Below are 23,958 nucleotides of genomic sequence, written 5' to 3'. Positions count from 1 at the left end.
GATGTTTCAGAAATAATCTGTAATATAAGGCTATAATTAATAAAAACAACCTTTTTCAGAATTAGAGACAGTAAAACGTCATAAAAACGGAGGTAAACAAACAGTCAACAAGGGATTACAGAAATACAAGGGGTGGGCGGGGTTCAGGTAGACGATAATGTCAATACTGAATTACTTTAAGGCACTTCTGTGGGGGGGGGGGTATGGTATGAACACAGAGTGTGGTGTTTTGTCGATGACTCTGGAGGTGTCCCCTGCCCTAGGCGTTCTGGATGCCCACCAGCTCACAGCTCTTCTTCCACAGTTTGGCTTGTAGTTCTGAATCGTAGGAGCTCTTGGACGACTCCTTCTTCTCCCCGTTGTACAGGTAACAGGCCCCCACCCCCTCCATCTCAGAGGCCACCGCAGCATAGATGCTAATGGAGGCGCCCTCTGCTGGAGTCTGAGGAGAACATCAAGAACCATCAACATGAGGGGTTTGGACCAAACAATTTTAGTTCCTCAAGATGAACCTGGACTGTTTGTGACACTAGGCAGAACCTTAAAGATCATTAGATCTGTCAGTCACTTTGGTTAGCATTAGCATTAGCCTCTTTACCCTGAACAGTATCTTGGCCACTGGTTTCTTCATTGCCTGAGCGAGGCTCCACAGGTTGTCGTAAAGGGCCGTGTCCACCATACCGGGGTCCACGGCGTTGACCGTCACCGGGCAACCACCGGCCATCAGCTGCTCCTGCAGGTAGTAGGTGAACAGGACCAGAGCCAGCTTGCTCTGGGAGTAGGCACCATGGGAGCTGTAGCTTATCCTGGATGGATGGGGCACAGACGCATCAGTCGTGTTGGCCTCCTGATGTTAGCAGCAATCCTTTAAGCGTTTGAAGCTCTTACCTCCTGTTCAGGTCATCCATGTCTATGACTCCTGCGTAGTGCGTAGCTGAAGACATGTTGACGATCCTGGAGCAGCAGCCGTGTCTTCCTGACCTCTTCAGAGTCTCCAGCAGCAGGTTGGTCAGCAGGAAGTGGCCAAGGTAGTTGAGGGCAAAGTGATGCTCAAACCCATCCTCTGTCTGCCGCTCAGGAACCATCATGGTTCCAGCTGAGAGGACATCAGACACATGGATGGAGGAACGCCTCAACCGACGTACGGCTTCTCAATTAAAGCTGCCTACCGTTATTAACCAGGATGTGGAGGGGGAGACGCCTGTCTTTGAACATCTGGACAAACTGTCTGACTGACTTCAGTGAGGTCAGGTCCAGGAAGACAAACTCGGCTGTCAATAGGATGAGACGACAGGAAATAAAGAAACGTTTGTCTGGTAACCTCTGAGAGGTGAAGGGAAAACACCAGAATGAACCTGTGTGAATTATTATCTATCAGACTAGTTCATAATTCCACATAACTTAGACAGGAATAACCTCTGGCGTGACGTTTTGAAGTGATCAACATCCAGGATATCCAGGAAGCAGTGAATTAAACTTTATTTGATGGAGTAGAAACTGTTTAATACATTTTAACTTCACTTTGACGGATTTGTACTTCAAACCTTGAGGAAACTTAGATTCTCTCAGGAAGAGGTGAGTAAACCTGGACACGACCCCTCCTCTCAAATAAAGTTTATTTCTTTCAGCATCATTTAGATTACTGTATTGATGTTTTATGGATCATCTTCCAGAAATTATTGGAACTAAGTAACAAAGATCAAAAAAGTACCTCATCTATATATCAGGACATGAGACACTTTTACAAAGATAACTTAAAGTATTTTATTTCGGACTAAGCAGGTCCCACGATGGGCGATGATTTAAGGACGACAGGAGTGTGATTACCTTTCCCCGTGACGCCTTCATCTTCAATCTTCCTGACAGCAGCTGAGCCCTCCTCTCTCTCGTTCCCAGCTGGAGATGATGAAGATTAGAGAGGAATGGTGGGAAGATGTCCATCATACGTATCACACGGCATACAAACGGCATATTTTAATCATTCTGATCCTTATTTCTAAGAAATCTGATGACTGGGGTAAAGTTTATTTGCGATTTACAATCAATAAATCCACACAAGTCTAAATAATGCCGTCTCTGTCCTCTGTGTAAAAGCTGTACGAGTCCAATGTGATGATAAACGGCTAACATCATTAGCACAGCCCATGTGATGCTGTAGCTCTAACTGTAATAAACGCACCCATACTTTGATCGCTTCAGGTTTGTCTTTACGAGAACATTTGTTTCCTTCTCTTCCAGAATCATGATCAAAAAGCAGAAGTGAGTAGGGCGGGACATGGACAGGAGCCTACCTATGATTACATGCATGCCCAGGCTTGCCAGGTGCTTCGCTGTCTCAAAACCCATCCCTCTGGTGCTCCCAGTCACAATGGCAACCCTTCCATTTTGCTTGGGTAAGACTGTTCAGGAGGAGATCAGAGAGGAATCCTTCACATCCACGGCTTCAGAATCACAATTAGCAGGATTTTAATCTGTCTAATAAGTAGGATAAATATGGAGAAGAGATGACTCGGTTCGACATTGTGATCTGTAGTGAGAGCAGGGAAGAGGTGGAGGAGAAGCTAGAGAGGTGGAGGTTTGTCCTGGAAAGGAGAGGAATGAAGGTTAGCCGCAGTAAGACAGAGTACATGTGTGTGAATGAGAGGGACCCAAGTGGAAGAGTGAGGTTACAGGGAGAAGAGATCAAGAAGGTGGAGGATTTGAAGTACTTAGGCTCAACAGTCCAGAGCAATGGAGAGTGTGGAAAAGACGTGAAGAAGCGTGTCCAGGCAGGATGGAACGGGTGGAGGAAAGTGTCAGGTGTGATGTGTGATAGAAGAGCAGGGCTCGAAATTGCGACCATTTTGGTCGCGTATGTGCCCAAATTTTTATCAGTGCGAGTATTAAATATATCTGGAAGCATCGGTGCGACAAGGGAAAAAAATGTGGTGCACCTTTTTTTCCTCTTCCCTCCCGCTTTCTCTGTCTATAGAGCAGGGGTCACCATATAGTGGACCGCGGTCCGGATCCGGACCACGTGATGGTTCTGTCCGGACCAGTGACCACTCCATGATAAATTCACCAGAGTAGATTTTCTTGGCACATTTTTACTTGCAGTTCGTGGCTACAGACGGCGGGCACTGCTCCTCCAGTTAATACGGTAATAGCTCCACTCAGTTCAGCCAATCAGATTGTTTGTCTACCCTGCTCTGTCAGCGTACCAGGAAGTGAGACAGCTCACTACCGCTGTGAGTTTACCGCTACAGGAGCACAGAAGAAGGGAGACACCAGAGCTCCAAACGAAGGAGGTGAACGAGGAAAACCGCTGGTTAACAAGGAGTGGACCAAATTTATGTTTATTCCTCAGTCAGGCAGTTCAAACCATTTGACCTCACATGGTCTGAACACATAGCGTGAATTAAAAGTGGTAACATGAAGCTCCACTATGAAACAAACCATAAATGCTTTGTGCAGAATTATCCCCTGAAGTCCGAGCTGAGGGCAAAATGACCCAGAAAAATGCAAACGAATGTTCACTAAAGGCGTGGTGGAGTTTGGGGCAACATAGAACATCTTTTAGTGATGTTTTAAAATACAAAACCATTCAATAAAAACCAAAATGGTTCAGTCCAGGTACCGGGCTGGCCTGACAGCGCGCCACAATGCGCTATATAAGTCACACCCAGGTAGTGCCTCAGTTTGGCCCCTGACCCGGAGGTGGACCAACGCAGCATCCTCAGGTGAGCGTCTCTCATACAGTTTTGTGTGGATGTGGGAAAATGCGTAGGTGCCGAGTGTGCACCCTCGAACGCACTACCGTGACAGTTTGTTTGATGCGGACACGTGAGTGTGGACCTGCTGGAGAATGTGTGAAACAGTCTGAGCAGCACCGCGGTCCTGGGGTCCTGCCAGGAAACAATGAGAGCGCAGCTGCAGCTGCTCTCCTGGGCGAGGGAGAGAGGAAAGGAACTGCCTTGCTTTTGGGTAGGTGCTCCTAAAGTCTTTGCTGGTGCTACTAACTTCTCAATTTGGGAGCACTAGTGCTACCAAGAAAAAAAGTTAATTTTGAGCCCTGAAGAGTTCCAGCTAAAATGAAAGGAAAGGTGTACAAAACTGTGGTGAGACCAGCGATGTTGTTTGGTCTAGAGACAGTGTCACTGAAGAAAAGACAGGAGACAGAGCTGGAGGTAGCAGAGATGAAGATGCTGAGGTTCTCTCTGGGAGTGACCAGGATGGATAGGATCAGGAATGAGTACATCAGAGGGACAGCACATGTTAGAGGTTCTGGAGATAAAGTCAGAGAGGCCAGACTGAGATGGTTTGGACATGTCCAGAGGAGAGATAGTGAATATATTGGTAGAAGGATGCTGAGTTCTGAACTGCCAGGCAGGAGGCCTAGAGGAAGACCAAAGAGGAGGTTTATGGATGTAGTGGAAGAGGACATGAAGGTAGTTGTTGTGAGAGAAGAGGATGCAGAAGACAGGGTTAGATGGAGGACACTGATTCGCTGTGGAGACCCGTGACGGGAAAAGCCCAAAGGAAAAGAAGAAGAAGAAGTCTTTTGAAAAAAACAGAATTGATGTCAAGACCAGAGTCCTTCTGCTCCAGGTAAATCCAGAGTGACCATAAAAAAAACAGGATATTATTTGCCATAAATAACTGGACATTGATGTGTTCAGAATTTTTTTTACTTTCATAAAATTCTTTAACATCATAATTTACACATGTTCATATCAAAATAAATCAGGTTTACGCAAAATACAACCCGAACATAATTAAAACACAAGTTAAATCAATTTAAAAAAACTTATAGTGCAACAGGAAGGGTTAAAAATAGACACAGATGAGTAGAGGAGACAACACAGAATACGTTTATGATCACTAGTCTTCTTTCATTGATTTACTTTATATATGAGGTCCAGCATGGAGATACTACTTTCTGCTGCTAATTTTAAGCAACGACATTTTATGTACATTTTACAGGAAATGATAAACAACTACAAATTATTTGTGCGATAGCAAAATTAGAATTGTTTTTTTGTAGATGACTGATTTCTCTTTGTTACTGATATGTGGAGCCTTGATCAAACTCTTTTCAGTCCTCAAACCAGGATTATTATTAGGGTGACTGTGTCTGTGACATTTTCACAGCAGCGACTGACACCTTCTTTCTATTTTTACGCGGTAGCAGATGTACTAAGCACACCACACACTGTGAAGGGGACAAAGTCATCATTGTTGTTCATTTATAAAAACGTTTAATTCAATCAGCTGACCCACATAACAGTTTCATTCCTAGACGTGGTCCAAGTCATCCTCACAGGGTTCAGCATCGTAGTAACTCCTTGAGTTCTCGTACAAGAAGACCTGCTGGTCGACCAACGCCGGAGCGATCCGGTTCCTCTTCCCACACAGGACGGCCCCAGAGGAGCCGAACAGCCGGTGGCAGGGTACACTCATAGCAGGAACACACCAGTACTTCTGGAGAACCTTGGGTAGTGTGGGGAACAGGAGAGAATGGCTGGACCACCACAATAAAGGGTCTTCATTCAGACCCAGAACTCTTTGGGATTTGTAATTGCTCAGTTCCTCGATCACCTGTGCGTGCAGCTCTTCATGGCTCTGGTCTGCGTCCGACTGGCAGAATATTGCCGCCAATGGGTTTTCATGCAAGCCGACACCGGCTGATGGCTCTCTTTGAGTTGTCTGTTTCTTAGCAGGCGGTTCATCCGATACCAAGGTAAAATCTTCTAGGGAAGGTCGATCTGCGTTCTGTTTCTCGAGTATTGCTTTCGCCTCCTCAATGACAATGTTTTCAACTTTGGATCGCTCTTGCGTCGACAGGAATGGCAACTTCTTGTACCGTGGATCCAAAAACGTTGCAACGTTTAAGAAGGTAGAAATGTCTTGTGAGAGATCTGAATTCTGGGAATATGTGTTGGACAGGACCTTGGAGATGACCTCCTTGGTCATGCTGATCTCTTTACGGTCCCCTTCCTTGATCTTGAGGGTGGTGTTCAGCACCATGTGGAGCACAGGCCGGACCATGCTAATGGTCGGGTACTTACAGGCAGTAATCATGTTTGCTACAACTTTAAAAGGCTGAAGGACTTCGATCAAGCCTTCCATCAAGACCCAGTCTGGGCCATCAAAGCTGACATGATGGCTGCTGGAACTCTCTCCAAGCGTCGCAGTCACTGCAACCTGTTGCTCTTTCAGTTTTTGTAACATTGCCAGCGTTACCGACCAGGACCTGCCCCTGTCGGTGACCAGCGCACTCTGAGCGAGGCCGTGTTGCTTCTGCTTTTCCCTCAGCAGATACATCGCAGGTTCTCGGAAATTATCAACCAGTTTTCGGCAGCTTCCCAAAAAGACGTCGACTTTGGGCGTCTGGAGGGCTTCGTCGATCGCGCGATTGATGGTGTGTCCCAGGCAAGGCATTTCTACGGACAGCTCGAGGAGCGAGCACGCTTTGACGATATCAACTGAACCGTTTGTGGTGGCGCCGCTGACCTTGTGAGTTATCCCCCATTCTACAAAGGCTTCATACATCGCCCTGGTAATGTTCTCTGCCGTGTTGTCCTCTTGTACTTCAAACGTTTTAAGGCACTTGTTGGTCACTGAGAAGCCAGTTGTATTGCTGTAATTAACCGAATGAATATAGAGTGAAATATAGGTTCTATTATGCGTTTGGCTTTGCCAAAGGTCTGTACTAACGCCACAATTAACAACCCCAGAAAGCTCACTGACCACGATGTCCCGGGTACGGCAATACATCTGAGGAAGCATTTTGACTGCCAGGTCACTTTTACTTGGTGGGGCGTACCCGGGATCGACAGTGCTCATTAGGGTTTTGAAACTGGGCTCCTCGACGACAGATAGAGGATACAAGCCCTCACAGACAAAGTTTATTATAGCCGCAGTGAGATCGTTGTATCGTCGGTTTCCGTAGTCTAAGCTCTGACGAAAAGTTGAGTCTTGTGATTGTTGCTGAAAGTGCTGCCCGGAGGTTTCAGTCTTGATCCTGGAGTAAGCCGTGGCGAAAGCCTCGCGCATCTGATCCGTGTTGCTCTTCACAAACTCGCTGAACTCTAAGGGGTGGTTCTTTTCTAGGTGGTAAGACAGGTTGGAGGTGTTTCCAGAGTAAGCGATCTGACTCATGCAAACACGGCAGTATATTCGTTTCCAGTGCAGGATGCAGCCGTCTGCATCCGTGTCAAAGCCAAAGTATTTCCACACTTTGCTTTTTGCACGTGGGTGTGCAACCAGATTGAGTCCAGAGCACGACGGTCCTGAACTTTTACCTTCCATCGGGTCCTTCAGAAAGCAATCCTCTTGGATACGTTCACTTATTGACGACCTAACAGGAATAGTGAAATACACATTTGAGGATGCTGTTTAAAACATTTTAGCGAGCTAGTGATGCTAAACCGAGATGTGAGTGTGACTAATGCTGCTGATGCAAACACGTCTCATCTATCATCTGTCAGCAGGTAAATGAGGTGAAAATCAAGATAACTAGAATGTGTTTACGAGTTATTGCAATATATTCAGATGAGTGTCATTAATTTTCTGATTTTTTTCTGCAGATCCAGGTCTGGTCTTTATAAAACATGAAGGATTTGTAGGTTTAATACTTGGATTAAACTCCTTCATTCTGTAAATGCCCCGAGTAACTAGTAAAAACAAAACTCAAACATTCATTTTTTTTCACGGTCTATGAAGCAAAGTGTTGTGTTCTGCATTCTTACTGAGATTACTCCACTATAATCCTTTGGTGACACAATCTCCACTTTGTCTTTTGCCTGTTGCTTTACAGATTTCTCCCTCTGTCGTCACATATCTTGAAGATAAAGCGTAACATTTCTGGCTTAAAATTCCTAAAACAAAGTTGACCATTGTTAGACATGTTTGAGTTGAGTTGTTCACACAAGTCTTATGGATTCTTTCATGATCCAAACCCAATTCTATTCAGGGTAGGCTTTGATTTATTCCCCTCTAAAACTTCAGAGAAACAAACGGAAGTGAGAAATTAGAATATTGACACTTCAGTTAGAATAATAGACAGGTTTGAACTAATATTTTCTTTTGGCTTATGCCGAGTTTAAGTCACTGATTGTGTCACTGCGCTGGCAAGTCAGGAAAGTCAAGGAATCCACTGGTTAAGTGTTTCTTCATTCAGGGCTGGTGGGATGGATGAGGTGGAACCATCCGTGGCAGCGGTATCACCGCATCACAATCGTCTTATAATGCTCAAGAGTTTTTTAGATTAACGCCGTAAAAGTGGCTTCTGAGGGACAAACACGTGCTAACATTAACGGAGCATAAACTAATGTGTGTTAGCTTTGTCTTTTTTTAGAAATGATCATTATTGGATTGACATCGTCTCAACACGTTTGTAAAGAGGTTCGGTGTCATTAAAACACAAAGATAACGTTTGGGTTTTAAAAACGACAAGGGTTCCCAGTGGGTGACGGTGACACATCCATTCACACAATCAGAAATGTAATTTAATTGATTAAAATCAACTAGAAAAACTAATCTCAGTGATCACATGACTGTTTTAGTGACATTAGATGTGTGCTAATACTCTACTTACTTAAAGATCGCTAAATATTATGATTTATAATTATTTTCGTCATTCAAACAAGACATTTAGAAACACAAATATTAGATTTAAAGAACGGAGGGAGTAATTAATGAATAATTAACCGAACCTGGCAGCTCGAAGGATCTGTGGAACATCTGATAGAGCAGAACTTTAATCCCGCACAGGTAGAGCCTGACGAGCGGAACCAGAACCTCCTGGAGCCACATCGCTGCTTCCGAGTCCGTGTGCGTCGCCCAAAACATTCCGGCTCGGCCAAGACGGCGCTATTAGTAGCGTCTTTGGTTCCGCCTACGTTTACCAGCGCGTCACCGGAACCGGGAAATTAATTATTAACGTGTAAACATCGGAATCATACTTTAATATTGTTATTCCACTTCATTTTGAACTGCACCGTTTAAAAAAAAAAAAAAGCGTTTCCTGGAAACTCGAGAGTTAAATCCGAGGGAGGGAAGCGCCCTCAGGTCCAAAACACAAAAAACACAACACTTTCCATTAAAATTACTACTATTTAAGCACATTTATTAAAATATCCATCCGTATTATCTTTAATAATTGAAATACTAATGTGTAATGCAGAGCACCGTCCTTCTTCTAAAGGTTGAAAAAATCTACAACGAAGTTCATTCTTGCGTGTGGAGAATAAGGGGTCACAAGACTTTATATTAGATTCACAATCACATTCACAACTGCACTCACCCAATAACCCAATATCATACAGTTTGGGGTTTAAAATACTCACTGCTGTGGCATCAAATATAGTAAAGTAAATCTTTTAATATGACTGTCTGATCTTCACCCATCAGTCACAAAGTAAGTCATATTTCTTTAAAAGGTAGGTATCGGTATTTTTGTCTCATTTAAACACTTAGTTTGAATTGAGTTTGATCATGATGTCACAGCAGAAGTAACTGTATCCAGTCTCCATCCACCTCTTCTTTTGACCCCGCCTCTAAGTCACATGATCTTGTGTTAAAGTCATGTGACAGGACAAACAACAAACAGTTAGTGTTCAGTGCTCTAGACCTTTAGGGTGTAGGTATGCCCCAGTGACTGTGAACTAATCTCCTGATTACAGTTTTAACTGGAGGTTATTTAATCCGCAGGAATCTCCCTGATCAAGAATAAAACCTTACATCTACTAAAACATGACAGCTGCAAAGTTTACGTGGGGAATTCCCCCAGTAGTGATCCGATTGAACGGTGTTGTTATTCTGTCTGTTTCACGGCGAAACCTGGATAATCACCATGGCAACACTGGATGATGCTGTAGACTGTAAGCTTTGTAGGGAAGGCTTCGGTCCAATTAAAACCACAGCAAAACACAGAGGACATTGTGATTGACTCACAACAGGCTTCCTTCATAAATGTTCTCGGCGTATAAAACAGAATTTTCCCTCCTGACTTTCAAATATTATCACTAACAAAAATTTAGCATTTCGTATAAATAGTTGAAAATATAACATGGGGTTTCCAAACTGTCCTCTTTTTGATCATGAGACCTGGAATTTCCTGATTCACCTTGAAAATCAGCCTTAGGTCCAATTCCACTAAATGTCATCAAAAAGGTCCTTGTGATGTTTTATCACGTCGTCCAAACACTTCAGAGTCGTCACCGGGGAAACTTTTCCAAACCGCATTCTTTACATGCCTGAGAGAACCCGTCCAGGTTCTTCTCACCTGAGTTTTCTTTGATTTTAGGCAAATAAAAATCCCAAATTCATGACATTTACAGCTCCTTAAAAATCACAGCAGACACTTCAGTTCTCTATCAGACACACAGTTGTGTTTATTCATTGTACAGAAATTGTTACAATGACCTCCATGACCCCCGGGGAACTAAAACGGTGGTAAAATGAGTTAAGGTTTACACTTTTATCGTTTCATACGAGGACATATACCCATGATCCCGTATTACTGCCAGCAGAGCGCCAGCTGTGGCCCCTGGGCCATGTACGGCCCATCAATCTAGTTTAAACTGTGCAATCAATTTTATCAATTAAATGCGATTATAACATACTTTTTATAATGAGCCTTGTGTATGTATGCTCTGCTGCCCGTTAAAGGCCAAAACCTTTTTATATAATGATTTTTACCTCCATCGGCCCCCCCCAGTCCAAAGGTTTGCCCACTCTTATGTAAACTACATTAAACTCACATCTATGAGCATCCAGACCAGAGAGACTTGATTTGTGAAATTACGATGTTTTCAGTATTGATTATCTTAAACATTTCGGGACAACATAAGACAGGATAGTGTCCAGTCCTGGGAGCTACCTGGTAAACAGGCCTCTGATTGGTCGCTAAGGGACAGTAAAGGGTGACGATGGAAGACTTGAGCTCAGCCTAAGAAGTGAGTCTTGGGTCTGGACCTGAAGGAGTCCCTGGCCGTCTGCTCCTGCTGCTCCGTGTCCCAGAAGGAGGCGCTGTGGATGATCTGTGAGGTCCGGATGCGGAACCGGTCCAGTCTGGGCTTCATCCTGCTGAAGGAGGTCTTCCTCCTGGTGGGTTTCTCTCTCATCCGAACCTCCCTCTCCACACAGTCGCTGTCTTTGGGGTGGAGAAGCCTGGGCGGTCTCAGGTTGGGCTGGAGAACCTTGGGGAACCTCCACCTCCCGTTGACCCTGGGGTTCTTGTCGTCCGACTCGGAGTGCTCGTAGGCGCCGATGATGTCCCTCAGGTCCACTCCCACGTCGTCCGTCAGGTACTGGCAGGCCTTCCTCCCGCTGTAGTCCCGGGCGTCCACGTCTGCATTGTAGGCCCCCACCAGGAGCTTCACCACCTCCATGTGGTTGTGCATGGCGGCGACGTGCAGCGGGGTGTAGCCAGTGTTGGATCGGACGTCCACGTCGATGGGGACGTCGTTCTGTTTGGCGAAGTTGACGATCAGCGCCAGCAGCTCGGGTTTGCCCAGCTTGGCGGCCCAGTGGAGGCAGGTGAACCCGGTGACGAAGTCCTTCCTCAGCAGGAGGCCAGGCTCCGCCCCCAGGAGGCGGTTCAGGCTGGGCCACTCCCCATCCGACGCGCACATCATCCACTCGTGCTCCAGGGGGTCCAGAGCCACCCGGTCCTCGTCCACCATGATGGAGGACGCCAAGGAGACGGAGTCGCTGTCGCTCCTGGAGGAGTGGCGTAACGCCAGGTTGCGCCTCAGCTGGGGGGAGCTGCTCATCATCACCTCGATGAAGTGTCTCCTGCTGGGGGAGGCGCTGCCGTCGCTGCCGGACAGACTGTTAGCGTCCCCCTCATCTTCACCCACATCTTCCTCTGGACCCTTCCTGGTCTCAGGAGTCTTCTCCGCTTCCACGGAGAGCAGCTGGGCCTCCACCGAGGGAGGGGGCCCCGCTCCGTCTGGCTGAGCCTCAACAGGCCCGGGCAGGGTGAAGACAGACGCCTCCGCGGGGAGAGGCGAGGCAGCGATCACGGTGATCTGAGGAATGTCCGGAGTCTTCCTCACCCGCCCCCGGGTGGGGTCGGGCCGGTCCCGTTTCAGACTCCCTCGGTTCCCCATCAGGCCGGAGTCCCCGGGGGCCCCCACACACTCATCACACACACCGGCGGCGTCTGGTTCGGAGAGAACCCGCGCGGCGCTCACCTGGCTGTCACTTCCGGTACCTGAGCCAGGTGCGCGCCGCGCCCCGGCGCGCGCAGCGGGGCGCGCGGCGGGCGCGGCCTCCGCCGGAATGCGGTCCGGTGGGTCCGGATAACGGAGCCCCTCCTCGGTTAAACCCCGGGCTGGTAACGCTTCTGCCCCGGGGACCCCCCCGCTGACACTCGGGTCTCTCATCGAGGCGCGAAACTTTTTCTTCAGGCAGACAAACTTGAGTCCTCCTTCCGCTCTGACGGGGGCCACGTTGTCCACGGAGTCCTTAAACCGGGACCGAACGGCGGCCCTCCCCTCCGGTTCCTCCGGGAACAGGGGCTGGAACCGATCCGGCAGGTCCGTGGTCTTCACTCCGCCCCCGTTCTCCCGCAGGAAGTCCAGCACGGCCTCCTGGGAGCAGGAAGCAGCCATTGTTAATGATTAGCAGCTAATCATTAGCATTAGCACCGGGATGACGTCAGAGCAGGGGAACACCTCCGGTGACGGTCACCGGACCGGGATGAACGGCCCGCGTCACGTGACACAGCTCTTATCCCGGGTCTGGTTCTAGCGTGCCCGTCTCCTAGCAACGCGGAGCCGCAAGTACACGTCCTACTATGGCGACGCCTAGCCCCGCCCTAGCCGGCGCTGATTGGCTTGGATTACTTTACTACAGCCAACCGTCAGTCCAGAAGGTGGATCCATTGATAAATGTCTGGAGACTAGCCAATCAGAAGCTGCGGGGGCGGGGTCACGCCTTCGCCATAGTACCAGTCCAAAATGAGCTGAATAGAGCAGAAACATTTAATTCACACTTTTAAAGTGTTTTTTTTTTTTTTTACAAATCTTAAACCCCGTGTGTGTGTTTGTTATGGGTTACTAGTGTGTGTGTGTGTGTGTGTGTGTGTGTGTGTGTGTGTGTCCAGTCTGCTGTTGGAGACCATGAACTGGTTGCAGGGCTCAGCAGGTGAGTCAGGATCAGGATCCTGCAGCGGTGGGTTAATGTTCTACCTGCAGAACAAACTCATGCAGTCCTGGGTCTGGTGACCCCGGACCCCCCAGTTCTACTGTTACACAACTGGACGGCACAAATGTGTGTGTGTGGACAGGAAATACTAGAGAAGTAGGAAAATATTTAACCCTGTAAAGCTCACAGAACAATGTTGTTGGGGTTAGTGTGTCACACGAGGCTCTACAGAACAGCTTCCAAACAGGATGCTAACAAGGTTAGCAGGTTGGACTGGTTAGCGGTAAACAAACACGCCACCCACACAACAGGAACCTTCACTAACAGTCACCCAGCCGTTACCAGATCATCCCATCATAATCACAAACTGATTCTCAATCGCACTCCAGTCTCTGTTTTTATTCCCACAATTAAACTGATTTAATGTTCAGCTTTAATTTAAAACGAAAACGTCCCTCTACGATCCTGAGGCCGAACCAAAGCGTCCACACGCCGTCAGTCAGTTCGCTTCAGACACCTCAGCGCCGGCAGGACGTCGTCCAGGTGAGTCACTCCTGAAAACACACACACACAACGTCTGATAGACATTCAAATGGTAATGAGACACACTCAGGGGGGATTGTGGGTACCCAGAGTCTGTAAGATGTCCAGCATGAGGGCGTGGAAGGGGGGGAAGAAGTCGTCGTGCTGCTTCACCTTGACGATGATGCTGCAGAGAGAAGATAAACATGAAGGAACCGTCTGGTGTGTGTGTGTGTGTGTGTGTGTGTGTGTGTGTGTGTGTGAACCTGTCAATGTCAGCGTCTCTCAGCAGGTCCTGGAACCCGGCGTTGAGTTGCGAGCAGGAAACCAGTCTGGCCACCTGGTTGACCACCTGAGTGGGAGGAGCCCTGCTGTCTGGGACGGGACAGGAGCGTGTTCAACCAATCAGACGCCGTGTGTGTGTGTGGGGGGGGTGGACACCTGGAGCCGGAGGTTACCTAGTTCCAGAAGGTCTCGGAGGTTCCTCATGGCGTTGGTCATCTCGCCCAGTCTGGTGTAGACCTCGTTCATACGGGGGTACACTCCGCTGAGGGCGCCGACGTCGAACAGCTTCTGGAAGTGGGACACCATGGAGCCCAGAGTGTAACGGGTGGGGCTCCGGAGCACCTGGGGCGCCACAGGACACAGATGGGTGAACGTCAGGTGGATGTTTTTCTAAAATGTAATCTGAACACGATTAGAAAGCAAAATAAGACACGATTCACACAGAAATGAAAACATTCTCTGATGACAGAGATACTAAATTAAAAATTAGATTAATTTATTATAAAGAATAACATGTAATTTAATAATATATAATTTATTATAAATAAAAATTACATTAAATATTACATTAAAATTAGAAAATAAAACATTTTCTCTGATGAAATTAAAATAAAATTAAAATTAAAAATAATAAATTATATTTAATAATTTATAATAATTAATTTATTTAAATTAAATTAAAATTAGTAACAAACAAATTCAGAAGCTGGTTGTGTCGCCCCCTGCTGGTCATAAGGACGACTGCATCCACATCCGACCTGCTCGTCCTCGCTGGAGGTGTTCTCCAGCATGGTGTCCACCAGCAGCATCATGTCCTCCACCCTCCCCGCCTCGGCCCCGCCCCCTCCATCGGGCGGCTGCCAGGGCATCAGGCGGGCGCCCAGCTTGTGTAGCGCCCTCTGCAGGTGCTGCGATGCAAACACACCAGAGGTCAGACATGAACGCTGAGGTCATCAGCAGGTGGGGGGGGGGTTTACCTGGAGCAGGTGGAGCTGCTGGGCCCACACCTCCAGCGTCGGGAGGAGGGTCTGAAACTCCAAACCGGACGACAGTTTCTGTCTGTGCAGCTGGAACGGAGCTTTGGGATTGGACAGCACGCTGCTGATGTCACTCAGCAGCTGGGGGAGGAGTCAGATCCAGTCAGATGTGATTGGTGGAGCTGTTCAGACCGGACCGGACGTCGTGTTCTCACCTGCTGGTACTGGACACACACGTCGGAGTCCCTGATTGGCTCGTCGGGCGTCTTGCTGCCCTCAGGTCTGCTGATTCCAGACGTGATGCAGTTTAACAGATCAAAAACATGAGAGCCAATAAGAAAGAAGCACCGGCACGATTAGCTTGCTAATGCTAAAATATTCCCTGCTAGTATTTGCCGTCATGCTAAAGGCTAGCTTGTTGGAAGCTGCAGCCTTCTCAGATGTTTCCTTAAAAAACGTTTCATAATTTTCCAGTCTTCATAAATACAACGACACCTGAATGCACCACCTGCATCCCACACGCACCCCCCCCCACCCGAGGTCCTACCTGGTGCTGTGTTTGCTGGACCTCTCCAGGAGTCGGACTTTGTGCTTGTAGAACTTCATGTCTTTGACCGTCGGCCTGTGGAGGAGAATCCATCAAACACACACGCCCCCCCCCCGACGCGACGGCGGGTGTGTTTGTGTCACACACCTCGTCTCCAGCTCTCTCCTCAGGCGCCCCACCTCCGCCGTCAGCGCCTCCACCCGGTTCTGGTCCTCCTGGCACGCCTGAGGAGACACGGAACAGGAGCGCCCAGCTGCGGCGTGACGGACAGACGGATCAGAGGAGGAAGAAACGTCTGCTGGTTACCCTGACGACGGTTCTGAAGGGCGGAGTCACGCTGCTGGACGGCTTCTTCAGTCTGGACGGAGATGGTTTTGGTTCTCCTTTGATGGATCTGGAGAGAAGAAGAAGAGCTGAGAGCCAATGACACATCCCAGACTCTTCCTGCTCACGTCTCTGAATAATCCCACAGCACTTGAACGCACCGCAGTAACACAGGAAGGCCGTTACCTGAGCTCATCCTGCACCTGGGTCATTTTGGTCTCGTAGAAGTCGATCACATCCAGCACCCTGAGGAGACGACAACAGGAAGTCGATGTAAAATGTTCTCCCCCCCACCCCCCACCCCACCCTGATCACAGGAGGCTCACTGCTGGTCAGTGGGGGAGGGGTGCTGGACGACTCTGTTGCAGATGTTCTGGAACGTCTCGTTCTGTCGAGCCAGCCGTCGCTCTTCTTCTTTGACGGTGAAGTAAAGTTTCTTCTGAAGCTCTGCAGCTTCCTCCTTCTGCTTCACCAGCTTCAGCTCCAGAGTCTTGCACAGTTCCTTCAAAATAAAGCGTTGATGATGAAGCCATGTAATCCATAAGCACATAATGACCGCCTCAGCGCGTCCCGGAGGTCTGCAGACCCACCTGGGCCTCCAGCTTCTCCTGCTGCAGCTGTCGGGTGAGGCTGTGCTTCTGGACCGCCTCGCCGAGGCAGCGGTCCTCCAGGTCCTGGACCCGGGTCTTCACCGCGTCCAGAAGCCCCTCCACCTCCGTGACGCGCTGGGAGTGATGGGCCGCTCGAGTCATGTGATCCTGAGCGTCCTCCCTGGGGAGGGAAGGTCGATAGCAGGGTGATGATGAGATTAGATTGCAGGTGGACAGGTGGTCGATACACCTGGTCATACATGATTAAACACACACACACACACACACACACACACACAGCGTGTTTCTGCGTGGCTAACCAGCTAACTGTAGTTTAAAGGAGGAAAAACTCTCAGATCCTGCATGAAGATAACTTTTTTTTTTTTTTTAAAGCAATAAACACCCCGATTGACTCCGACAAACCACTGACTTGAGCTGGTTGTTGGACCTGATGAGCTCCTGGATGAGGACCTGTCTCCTCTCCGAGTCGGTGAGCATCATCTTCAAAGTCGTCCTCATGTCAGCAGCGGACCTCCTGTCCAGCAGAACCAGATCTGAGGACAGGAAACGGAGAAAACCTTCAGTAACTCTAACCCATGGGAAACAGTTCTGAAAACTTAAATTCCACACAAAGTGATACTAAATTAATTTATTTTAGTTGCACATTAACCCCCCCCCCCCCCCGTACCTGACAGGTTCCGGTTCTCCACCGGGTCGGAGAAGCGGACCGGTTTGAAGCCGTGATGCTGCAGCAGTTTGTTCACCTCGTCCCACTCCAGCTGCTCCTGCTGGAACACAAACAGACGTGAACCCACGGACTGGGCTGGGGGGGGGGGGGGGGGGGTCAGAGGTCAAGGGGGGGGCACATCCCACAATCCACCTGGAACTGGCCGGTGGTCCACAGATAAATAAAGGTTCGATTCTGTCCCGGTTGGGGCTCCGCCGCCCGGCTGTCCATAGCGGAGGGGCCCCTCAGGACAGGTGGGGGCTCCAGGTGAACACCTCTCCCCCAGCAGGGCTGTCCCGAATGATGCCGGCTGTTAAACCCACCGGTGGTAGGGTTACTGCTAATGAAAGGTGATCCGACACACACCTGTGTGTGTGTGTGTGTGTGTGTGTGTGTGTGTGTCTCACACACACACACTCACATGTGTTAATATCTACTTACTGTTTCCATTGTGACGTCACAGCAAATGAAACAACTCCTGTCAGACAGTTAGCATCTCAGGCTAACGCTGTTAGCTCCGCCGTAACCTCATTACTTCCTGTCAGCGAACTTTAAAACTTAAACTCGTTGTTTTATTAAAGTTCAGTTTCCGGTTTTTAAACTTTCTGATTTCTGTTTTTCCGGGGTTTTTTTATCGGCTCAACGAGAAATAAATCCCGGACAAACGGAAGCGTTGCCGCCGCAGACTTTATTTACATTTCCCGCACCAAAACGTCACTTCCGCATTCAAACAGTTCGTCGTGACGTCATGGCGTTGGACCAATGGGATGAGGCTATATTTGTGCTGTTTCTTTATTATTCGCCATATATCTCCAGTTTACAGCAATAAAATCTTTTTTTTAAATCATTTTTAGGTTTAATGCGAAGCATGAAATTTTTTTTAAATGTGTTTAGGACACTTCCTGTTTGACCTCCTACAAAATAAAAGACCTTTAAGATCTAGAGTCAGGTTCAACCGGCAAACTAACATTTTTCTTTCGTGTAATAATAGTAATATAGAGATGAGAGGTTAGTATTGACATGTATTTCACTCTCTGAACAAACTGTGTCACCTTTCGTGGCAGAGTAACTAAAATAAAGCGTCATCAACAATAAGAATGAATCTCTGTAGTACAGCTAACAACCACCAGATGGCAGACACGTCACTCTAAGGATTCCCAAAGTGTGGTGCGCGCACCCACGTGGTGCGCGAGCTGCCGCTAGGGGGTGCGCGAGTGTAATGGCAGCTGAGCACCTTGAAATACATAAATAATTAAATAAATAATTTAAACACTTTTTAATGGAGGATTAACAGTTTAAATATTTAAATTCATTCACGGAAATCATTTGTAATTTTCAATTAAAAAACGTTTTGGGAAAATTTGAAATGAAAAAAATCAAACCCAAAATCCACTTGGCTTTCTCCTAGCTACGTGCTAGCTTGTTGTGATAGCAACAACAAAAATATGCCGAAATGCATAACTGGTTGAAAACGGGCAGTCTGTCCGGGATTAAATCTGGGAGGAATGAAAGAGGACAGGATACTTTGGCCCAACTGAGAGCCGTGCAGTCTACCAGGCTGAAGAAATCCAGCAGGAAAAAGAGTGATGATGACGAGACAGGGGAAACTTCATCGGGAGAAGGGGGTAAAGAACACAATGAGACTCGTACTCGAAAGAGAAAACATGATGTTGAACTTGGGCCTATGTTATTTTGATTGTTTGTGGCGGAGTAGCATATTTGTTACCATTTAATAAATGTTAGGTTGTTAAATAGGCCTATTTGTTATATAGCAGGGCTCGAAATTGCGCCCATTTTGGTCGCATATGCGCCCAAATTTTTATTATTGTGACTATTAAATATATTTGGGAGCACCGGTGCGACTAGGGGAAAAAATCTGGTGCGCCTTTTTTTGTGAGACCACGCTCCTGCGTTCCTGCCAGGAAACAATGAGAGCGCAGCTGCAGCTGCTCTCCCTGGGGGAGGGAGAGAGGAGGAACGGAGATGGACGGAGCGTCTCTATCGCTCCGTCACTGCCTTGCTTTTGGGGGGGTGCTCCTGAAGTCTTTGCTGGTGCTACTAACTTCTATATTTGGGAGCACCAGTGCTACCAAGAAAAAAAAGTTAATTTCGAGCCCTGCATAGTAATAACTGCTGTTCATCACTCATCTGTAGTCGGCTCGCTGGGCGACCATTTTGACTTAAAATAGTATTATTGTCATTTTTATATTGTTACTATTATTCTCCCCACCGTTTCTAAAGTCAGAGATCATTAGGCCCATTATTACACAATCTATTCTGTGTTAACAGGAGCCTATATTATTAAACTTGATACCTATATGGCTATAAAGACTACGCATTTTCTTTTTTTTTCATGTTTTGGGCATTGGGGTGCGTCAGCTAAGTCGGGAGGTAGAAGTGGGTGCGCGGACTGAAAAGTCTGGGAACCGCTGCTCTAAGTCATCTCTTACATTGTGTACATTTATAGAACATGAGATGTTTATTGTATGCTTATTAACTCACTGATGAAACGTGATTATTTCGCGGGAACGCATCCACAGACAGATTTTGTCCCACTAACAGTAGATAAGGTGTCCTACAACACTACTCTGGGTTGTGACTTCATTCCCCAATGGGCACCATGTTTCTCCAGCAGCCTGTAGCAGCTACTCATTCATAGTTTCCAAAAAATACAAACTGTTGTGAAGAGCAGGCTTGGAGGAGGAGCTGATGGGAGGATCAGTAAGTGGGAGGAGTTTGATATGTACAGTGGTACCTCTACTTACCAAATTAATTGGTTCTGGAAGAAATTTCCTAAGTCGAACGTTTCGTAAGTAGAGACGCTTTTTCCATGCAAATGCCCTAATCCGTTCCAAGCCCCCCCAAATTCAGACATAAATGTTTTATAAAGCATAAAAATGCATCAAAACATGTAACAAATACATGTTACGATTAGATTATCACACAATAAATGAGAGTTGTGTATAACGTTAAAAAAAAAGAATAGAGTAAAGAATAACAATGTCGGTCATTTACCTTTTAACTGCTGTCCTCATTGTTTTTTGCCCTCTTTGGTTCATGCCCTCTTGCCCCACCATGAACAACAGAGTGAATTCCAGTCCTCCTTCTGAACTTCTCCAACCACCCACGCGATGCCTTAAACTCCTTAAACTTCCTTTTGTTTTAATAACGTGGTGATTGTAGATGCATTACGGCCATATTCTTTGGTGAGATCAACCAAACGCATCCCTTTTTCAGGCTTTTCTATCATCTCTTGCTTTGTTTGTACGAACAAAAAAACTCTTTTCTTCGTCTTTTCTTTTCCTCTTTTCTCCGTCACTTTCTTGGGGTCCATAGTGAATACTCTAAAAGTTAATATATTTACGTAAAACTATCAGAACACCTCACGGGTCGAGGGCTGAATGACGAGGATGCTGCATAGACACCTGTCTAGCTCCACACAGAGGTCCCTCTTAGCCAATGGGATGCCAGGATGCTAGGTAATAGCCAATGGCAGAGCAGCTATGAGAATGTTGCGTTCAGGAACCTGTGGGAGCTGTGAGTATCAGCCCATACTGTATTTTTACCTTTCGTAACTCGAAATTTCTTTCGTAAATAGAGGCAATATTTTGCTGTTGAGGCGTTTCGTAAGTAGAAAATTTTGTATGTAGAGACATTCGTAAGTAGAGGAGCCACTGTAATTATAGTGCTGTTCCTTCAAGTAACCGCCTACCAGCAGTAGTTGGTGCCCTTCTACAGCCCCCACGCCCACAGACAGCTGCTCCCCTCCATCCTGATATAGTACAACAACCTGAAGGGTCAGTGGTCACATGGCCAGCTTACCAGACTACTGCTTACCGGTCCCGCCATGAAGGCCCTTCATTCCCTCATTTTGTTCATGATGACCCACAGGAATTCTCTATGCTCAAGATGGCCCTCCATAACCTTCTATCCCCAGAGGAACCTGAACAGTTTAAATATCATATACTACTTGATCATCTAAAGCTGGATTCTGCTCGCCGCCCTGCACTTTCCTATGCCAACAGCCCATATCCTTACACTTGTGCACTAGCTGCCCTGCAACAACGTTATGGCCAGCCCCATCAGCTGGTACTTAGTGAAATAAGTGCAATTCAAGCTCTCCCCTCCCTTTGAACTGGACACTCAAGAGGCTTCAGTGATTTTGCCAGCAGAGTTGGAGCACTTGTCGGTGTGCTACAGTCTCTTGGTAGTGTTGAAGGACAAGCAGAGTTAGCTGGTGCTTCACATGTGCAGAACCTTCTGGCTAAGTTGCCTCCAGAGTTGGTTACCAATGCTCGTTGTGTCCGTACCACCCATCCAGGAACCTCATACAACCTCGTCGACTTTGCTACCTGGCTGGAAACTGAGGCAGAGTGCCATTTGTTAACATCACAGGTCAGTTACAACCATCGGATGCAAACTAACCAGTATGGGAAGGAGAGGAAACGACCAATCCAAGCCAATTATCGCATTACCACAATACTACATGGCACAAGCAGTGCACGGCCACCTCCGGCTCCACAGACCTTCAGACCTACCACCTGTCAGTCAACAGGCAGCAAACCAAAACCAACATGTCCATATTGTGGCGCCAAAGACCATCACCTATAAGTGTATGCCCTGAATTCTGCCATCTCAGGAATAGATGGAACTGGATTCTCACCAATAACCGCTGCTGGTGATGTGCACGTGAGCATAGAGCACTGGACTGTGACCTCAAGAAGTCATGCCCAAAATGTAAAGCACTTGGCATCCTGCATGAAGCTAATAGGGGAAAGGCCCCCACTGAAGTATCTTACCTGATCTGCTCCAGCTGTAGTTCCAAAGTCCTCCTGAAGGTTGTGGAAGAGCTCTTAAGTTACAGAGGTAGAGCTCGAAACCTACGCCATCCTTAATGACGGTTCCAAAGGGACAATGCTACTGCCCACTGCTGCTTCTTACCTTGAGCTAGATGGGGCGGCAGAATCCCTCGCTCTAAGAACTGTTTGTCAAGGCACTGAAATGCTTGGGGGCAAAAAAGTGACATTCATCATCTCCTCTGTTTCCAAACCCGTTAAGAAATTCTTAATCAAGGAAACCTTTACCTCAGTTGATCTTGGCTTAGCTGAGCAGACTTACCCTGTTCAGATCCTCCGCTGCAGGCTGGGCACCTCAGTCTGCCCTTGTCTCTGGGCCTGCACCCCAGCCTGTCTCAGATCCTGGTCCAGTGACCCCCAGTCTTCTTCTCATGGGGCGGCTGGATTCATCACTTCCACAAGCCATATTCAGAGATGTAGACTTTCGGACTCATTTTTGGACTCAGTTTATTAAATTCTACCTCCCTACTCTTCAGCAAAGGCAGAAGTGGTTCACGGACACACCAGACCTTGCATCATCCAGTATCGTCATGGTAGTTGACCCTCAGTTGCCACGTGCCCATTGGCCCAATAGACGGATCCAACGTCTCCTACCCAGTCCTGATGGAAGGTTCGCGTAGCAGAGGTCAACATTAAAGGGCAGATCTACAAACGTCTGGTGTGTAAATTGATTGCCTTACAGGCCACCCCAGACACTGACCCTACAATCTCTCCCTGATGCTCCTCACAGGAGTCAAATATGAGATTATTATTTGATGGGCTGCTGTTGTGAAGAGCAGGCTTGGGGGAGGAGCTGATGGGACGATCAGGAAGTGGGAGGAGTTTGAGGAAGGATAATTGATAAATTGGACAGAGACCAGGTGTTGGTCCTTTTCCATTTGCCATGCAGCAGATCCCTACCAAAGTGTTGGTAGAAGTCCTGGTAATCGGCCCACCTGCAACACCTCCGTACACCACAAGTATTTTATACCAACCATCAATGTTTCATTTTGACACAATAAAATAAACGCAGGTAAAAAAAAGACTTTATTGTATAGAAATCCTGTTCCATTAAAACCTGAACCAACGCTCTGCATACTTTTTGTTTAGCAGGGGTTAACATCAAGTAATGAAGACGACCTGACCCACTGGAAACATCTAGACTGGAAACATCTAGAACGTCTGACGTTTCTCCTGCCTGGAATGAAGACGTCTGGTCCAACCATCTTCATGGATCCAGGAAGGAAAGGAAAGGTCGTCCTGCATTAACCATCCCGGGTGCTCGCTGTCTCGCTGCTACATCAGCTCCACTGAGCAGAAAATTAAAATGGAAATGCGGGCCTTGAAGGCAGTCGAGGGTCCCATCGACCGGAGCTGTATGATTTATAGGCGATTATATCACTCTTAATGGCGCTCGGACCACTGAGCTCATTCACTGCTGCAACTTAGAGCCATTCTTTTTCCAGTTTAGAAAATCACCCTGATGCTCAGCGGATTGATTATTAGTCACAATCAGGACTCTAAAAGTCAAGTTTGGTGTTGGAGTCTGGTAGGATTCCAAGGATTATAATCCCAATGAGGAAATGAAGTAAACACATCAGGGATCGGATGTGTCAGAATATTTTAATTACTGTTAAACGAGCTAAACAAAAAGTCAGCGCTCTGCTCCAGATGGCAAAGATGCAACCAACAAACCAGGACTTTTTTGTTTAGCTGTAAATCTATAAATTATGGTCTGGAATGAAGTGTTCAGTTGCTGCAGGTCTGGAAAGAAAATATAAATATTTTCCTAAAAAAAAAAAAAGGACTTCAATAAACCATTTTGAAAATATTTATAAATATAAAGTATAAAAAGTTATATGTATAAATATGTATTTATATCTATTTAATATTTATTTTATAAATAAAATAAATATAAAATATAAATACTGCCCCCCCACCCCCTAAAAAAGGACTTCAATAAACCATTTTGAAAATATTTATAAATATAAAGTATAAATATTTATATCTATTT

At 46.9% G+C, this 23,958-nt stretch overlaps 3 protein-coding genes across 7 annotated transcripts; all 3 read right to left on the bottom strand.

Annotated features, from left to right (window-relative positions):
- On the bottom strand, positions 1–8,821 carry dhrsx (dehydrogenase/reductase (SDR family) X-linked). Of its 3 annotated transcripts, XM_068309330.1 has the most exons (8): positions 8,697–8,821; positions 7,284–7,339; positions 2,292–2,399; positions 1,828–1,896; positions 1,170–1,271; positions 889–1,096; positions 599–806; positions 1–442 (listed from the first exon to the last, which is right to left on the bottom strand). In XM_068309330.1, the coding sequence occupies exons 2-8, from the start codon at positions 7,288–7,290 to the stop codon at positions 260–262; spliced, it is 885 nt and encodes a 294-aa protein (XP_068165431.1). In that variant the 5' UTR covers positions 7,291–7,339; positions 8,697–8,821; the 3' UTR covers positions 1–259. The 3 variants fall into 3 exon arrangements, with proteins under 3 accessions (XP_068165431.1, XP_068165430.1, XP_068165429.1); XM_068309329.1 differs by lacking the exon at positions 7,284–7,339 and having other exon boundaries at positions 8,697–8,815; XM_068309328.1 differs by lacking the exons at positions 1–442; positions 599–806; positions 889–1,096; ... (1 more) ...; positions 1,828–1,896; positions 2,292–2,399 and having other exon boundaries at positions 4,699–7,339.
- Positions 8,822–10,358: 1,537 nt separating this feature from the next.
- LOC137591455 (ankyrin repeat domain-containing protein SOWAHC-like) lies at positions 10,359–12,652 on the bottom strand. Its single transcript, XM_068309462.1, has one exon. It carries the CDS (start codon positions 12,600–12,602, stop codon positions 10,929–10,931), a length of 1,674 nt encoding a protein of 557 aa, XP_068165563.1. The 5' UTR covers positions 12,603–12,652; the 3' UTR covers positions 10,359–10,928.
- A 449-nt stretch (positions 12,653–13,101) lies between these two features.
- On the bottom strand, positions 13,102–17,819 carry cep70 (centrosomal protein 70). Of its 3 annotated transcripts, none has more exons than XM_068309479.1 (16): positions 17,551–17,819; positions 17,071–17,170; positions 16,813–16,936; positions 16,383–16,563; positions 16,119–16,294; positions 15,979–16,038; positions 15,775–15,862; positions 15,616–15,692; positions 15,469–15,543; positions 15,137–15,203; positions 14,922–15,062; positions 14,703–14,852; positions 14,118–14,286; positions 13,926–14,034; positions 13,767–13,846; positions 13,102–13,691 (listed from the first exon to the last, which is right to left on the bottom strand). In XM_068309479.1, exons 1-16 carry the CDS (start codon positions 17,557–17,559, stop codon positions 13,633–13,635), a joined length of 1,665 nt encoding a protein of 554 aa, XP_068165580.1. In that variant the 5' UTR covers positions 17,560–17,819; the 3' UTR covers positions 13,102–13,632. The 3 variants fall into 3 exon arrangements, with proteins under 3 accessions (XP_068165580.1, XP_068165581.1, XP_068165579.1); XM_068309480.1 differs by having other exon boundaries at positions 15,137–15,206; positions 17,071–17,167; XM_068309478.1 differs by having other exon boundaries at positions 13,103–13,691; positions 15,137–15,206.
- Between the last annotated feature and the right edge of the window lie 6,139 nt (positions 17,820–23,958).

This window comes from Antennarius striatus, chromosome 24 (assembly GCF_040054535.1).
Source record: "Antennarius striatus isolate MH-2024 chromosome 24, ASM4005453v1, whole genome shotgun sequence".
NCBI lineage: Eukaryota > Metazoa > Chordata > Actinopteri > Lophiiformes > Antennariidae > Antennarius > Antennarius striatus.
This window is presented reverse-complemented; position numbering and strand designations above follow the sequence as displayed.

What these genes read in the sequence shown, in the direction of transcription:
- LOC137591455 (XM_068309462.1), bottom strand. Translation starts at nt 12,602, where the DNA reads ATGGCTGCTTCCTGCTCCCAGGAGGCCGTGCTGGACTTCCTGCGGGAG.
- dhrsx (XM_068309328.1), bottom strand. Translation starts at nt 7,290, where the DNA reads ATGGAAGGTAAAAGTTCAGGACCGTCGTGCTCTGGACTCAATCTGGTT.
- cep70 (XM_068309478.1), bottom strand. An exon ending in CAGGTGCAGGATGAGCTCAG is followed by an intron (nt 15,863 to 15,978) that starts GTAACGGCCTTC and finishes TCTTCTCTCCAG; the next exon opens with ATCCATCAAAGGAGAACCAA. An exon ending in CCTTCAGAACCGTCGTCAGG is followed by an intron (nt 15,693 to 15,774) that starts GTAACCAGCAGA and finishes GTGTCTCCTCAG; the next exon opens with GCGTGCCAGGAGGACCAGAA.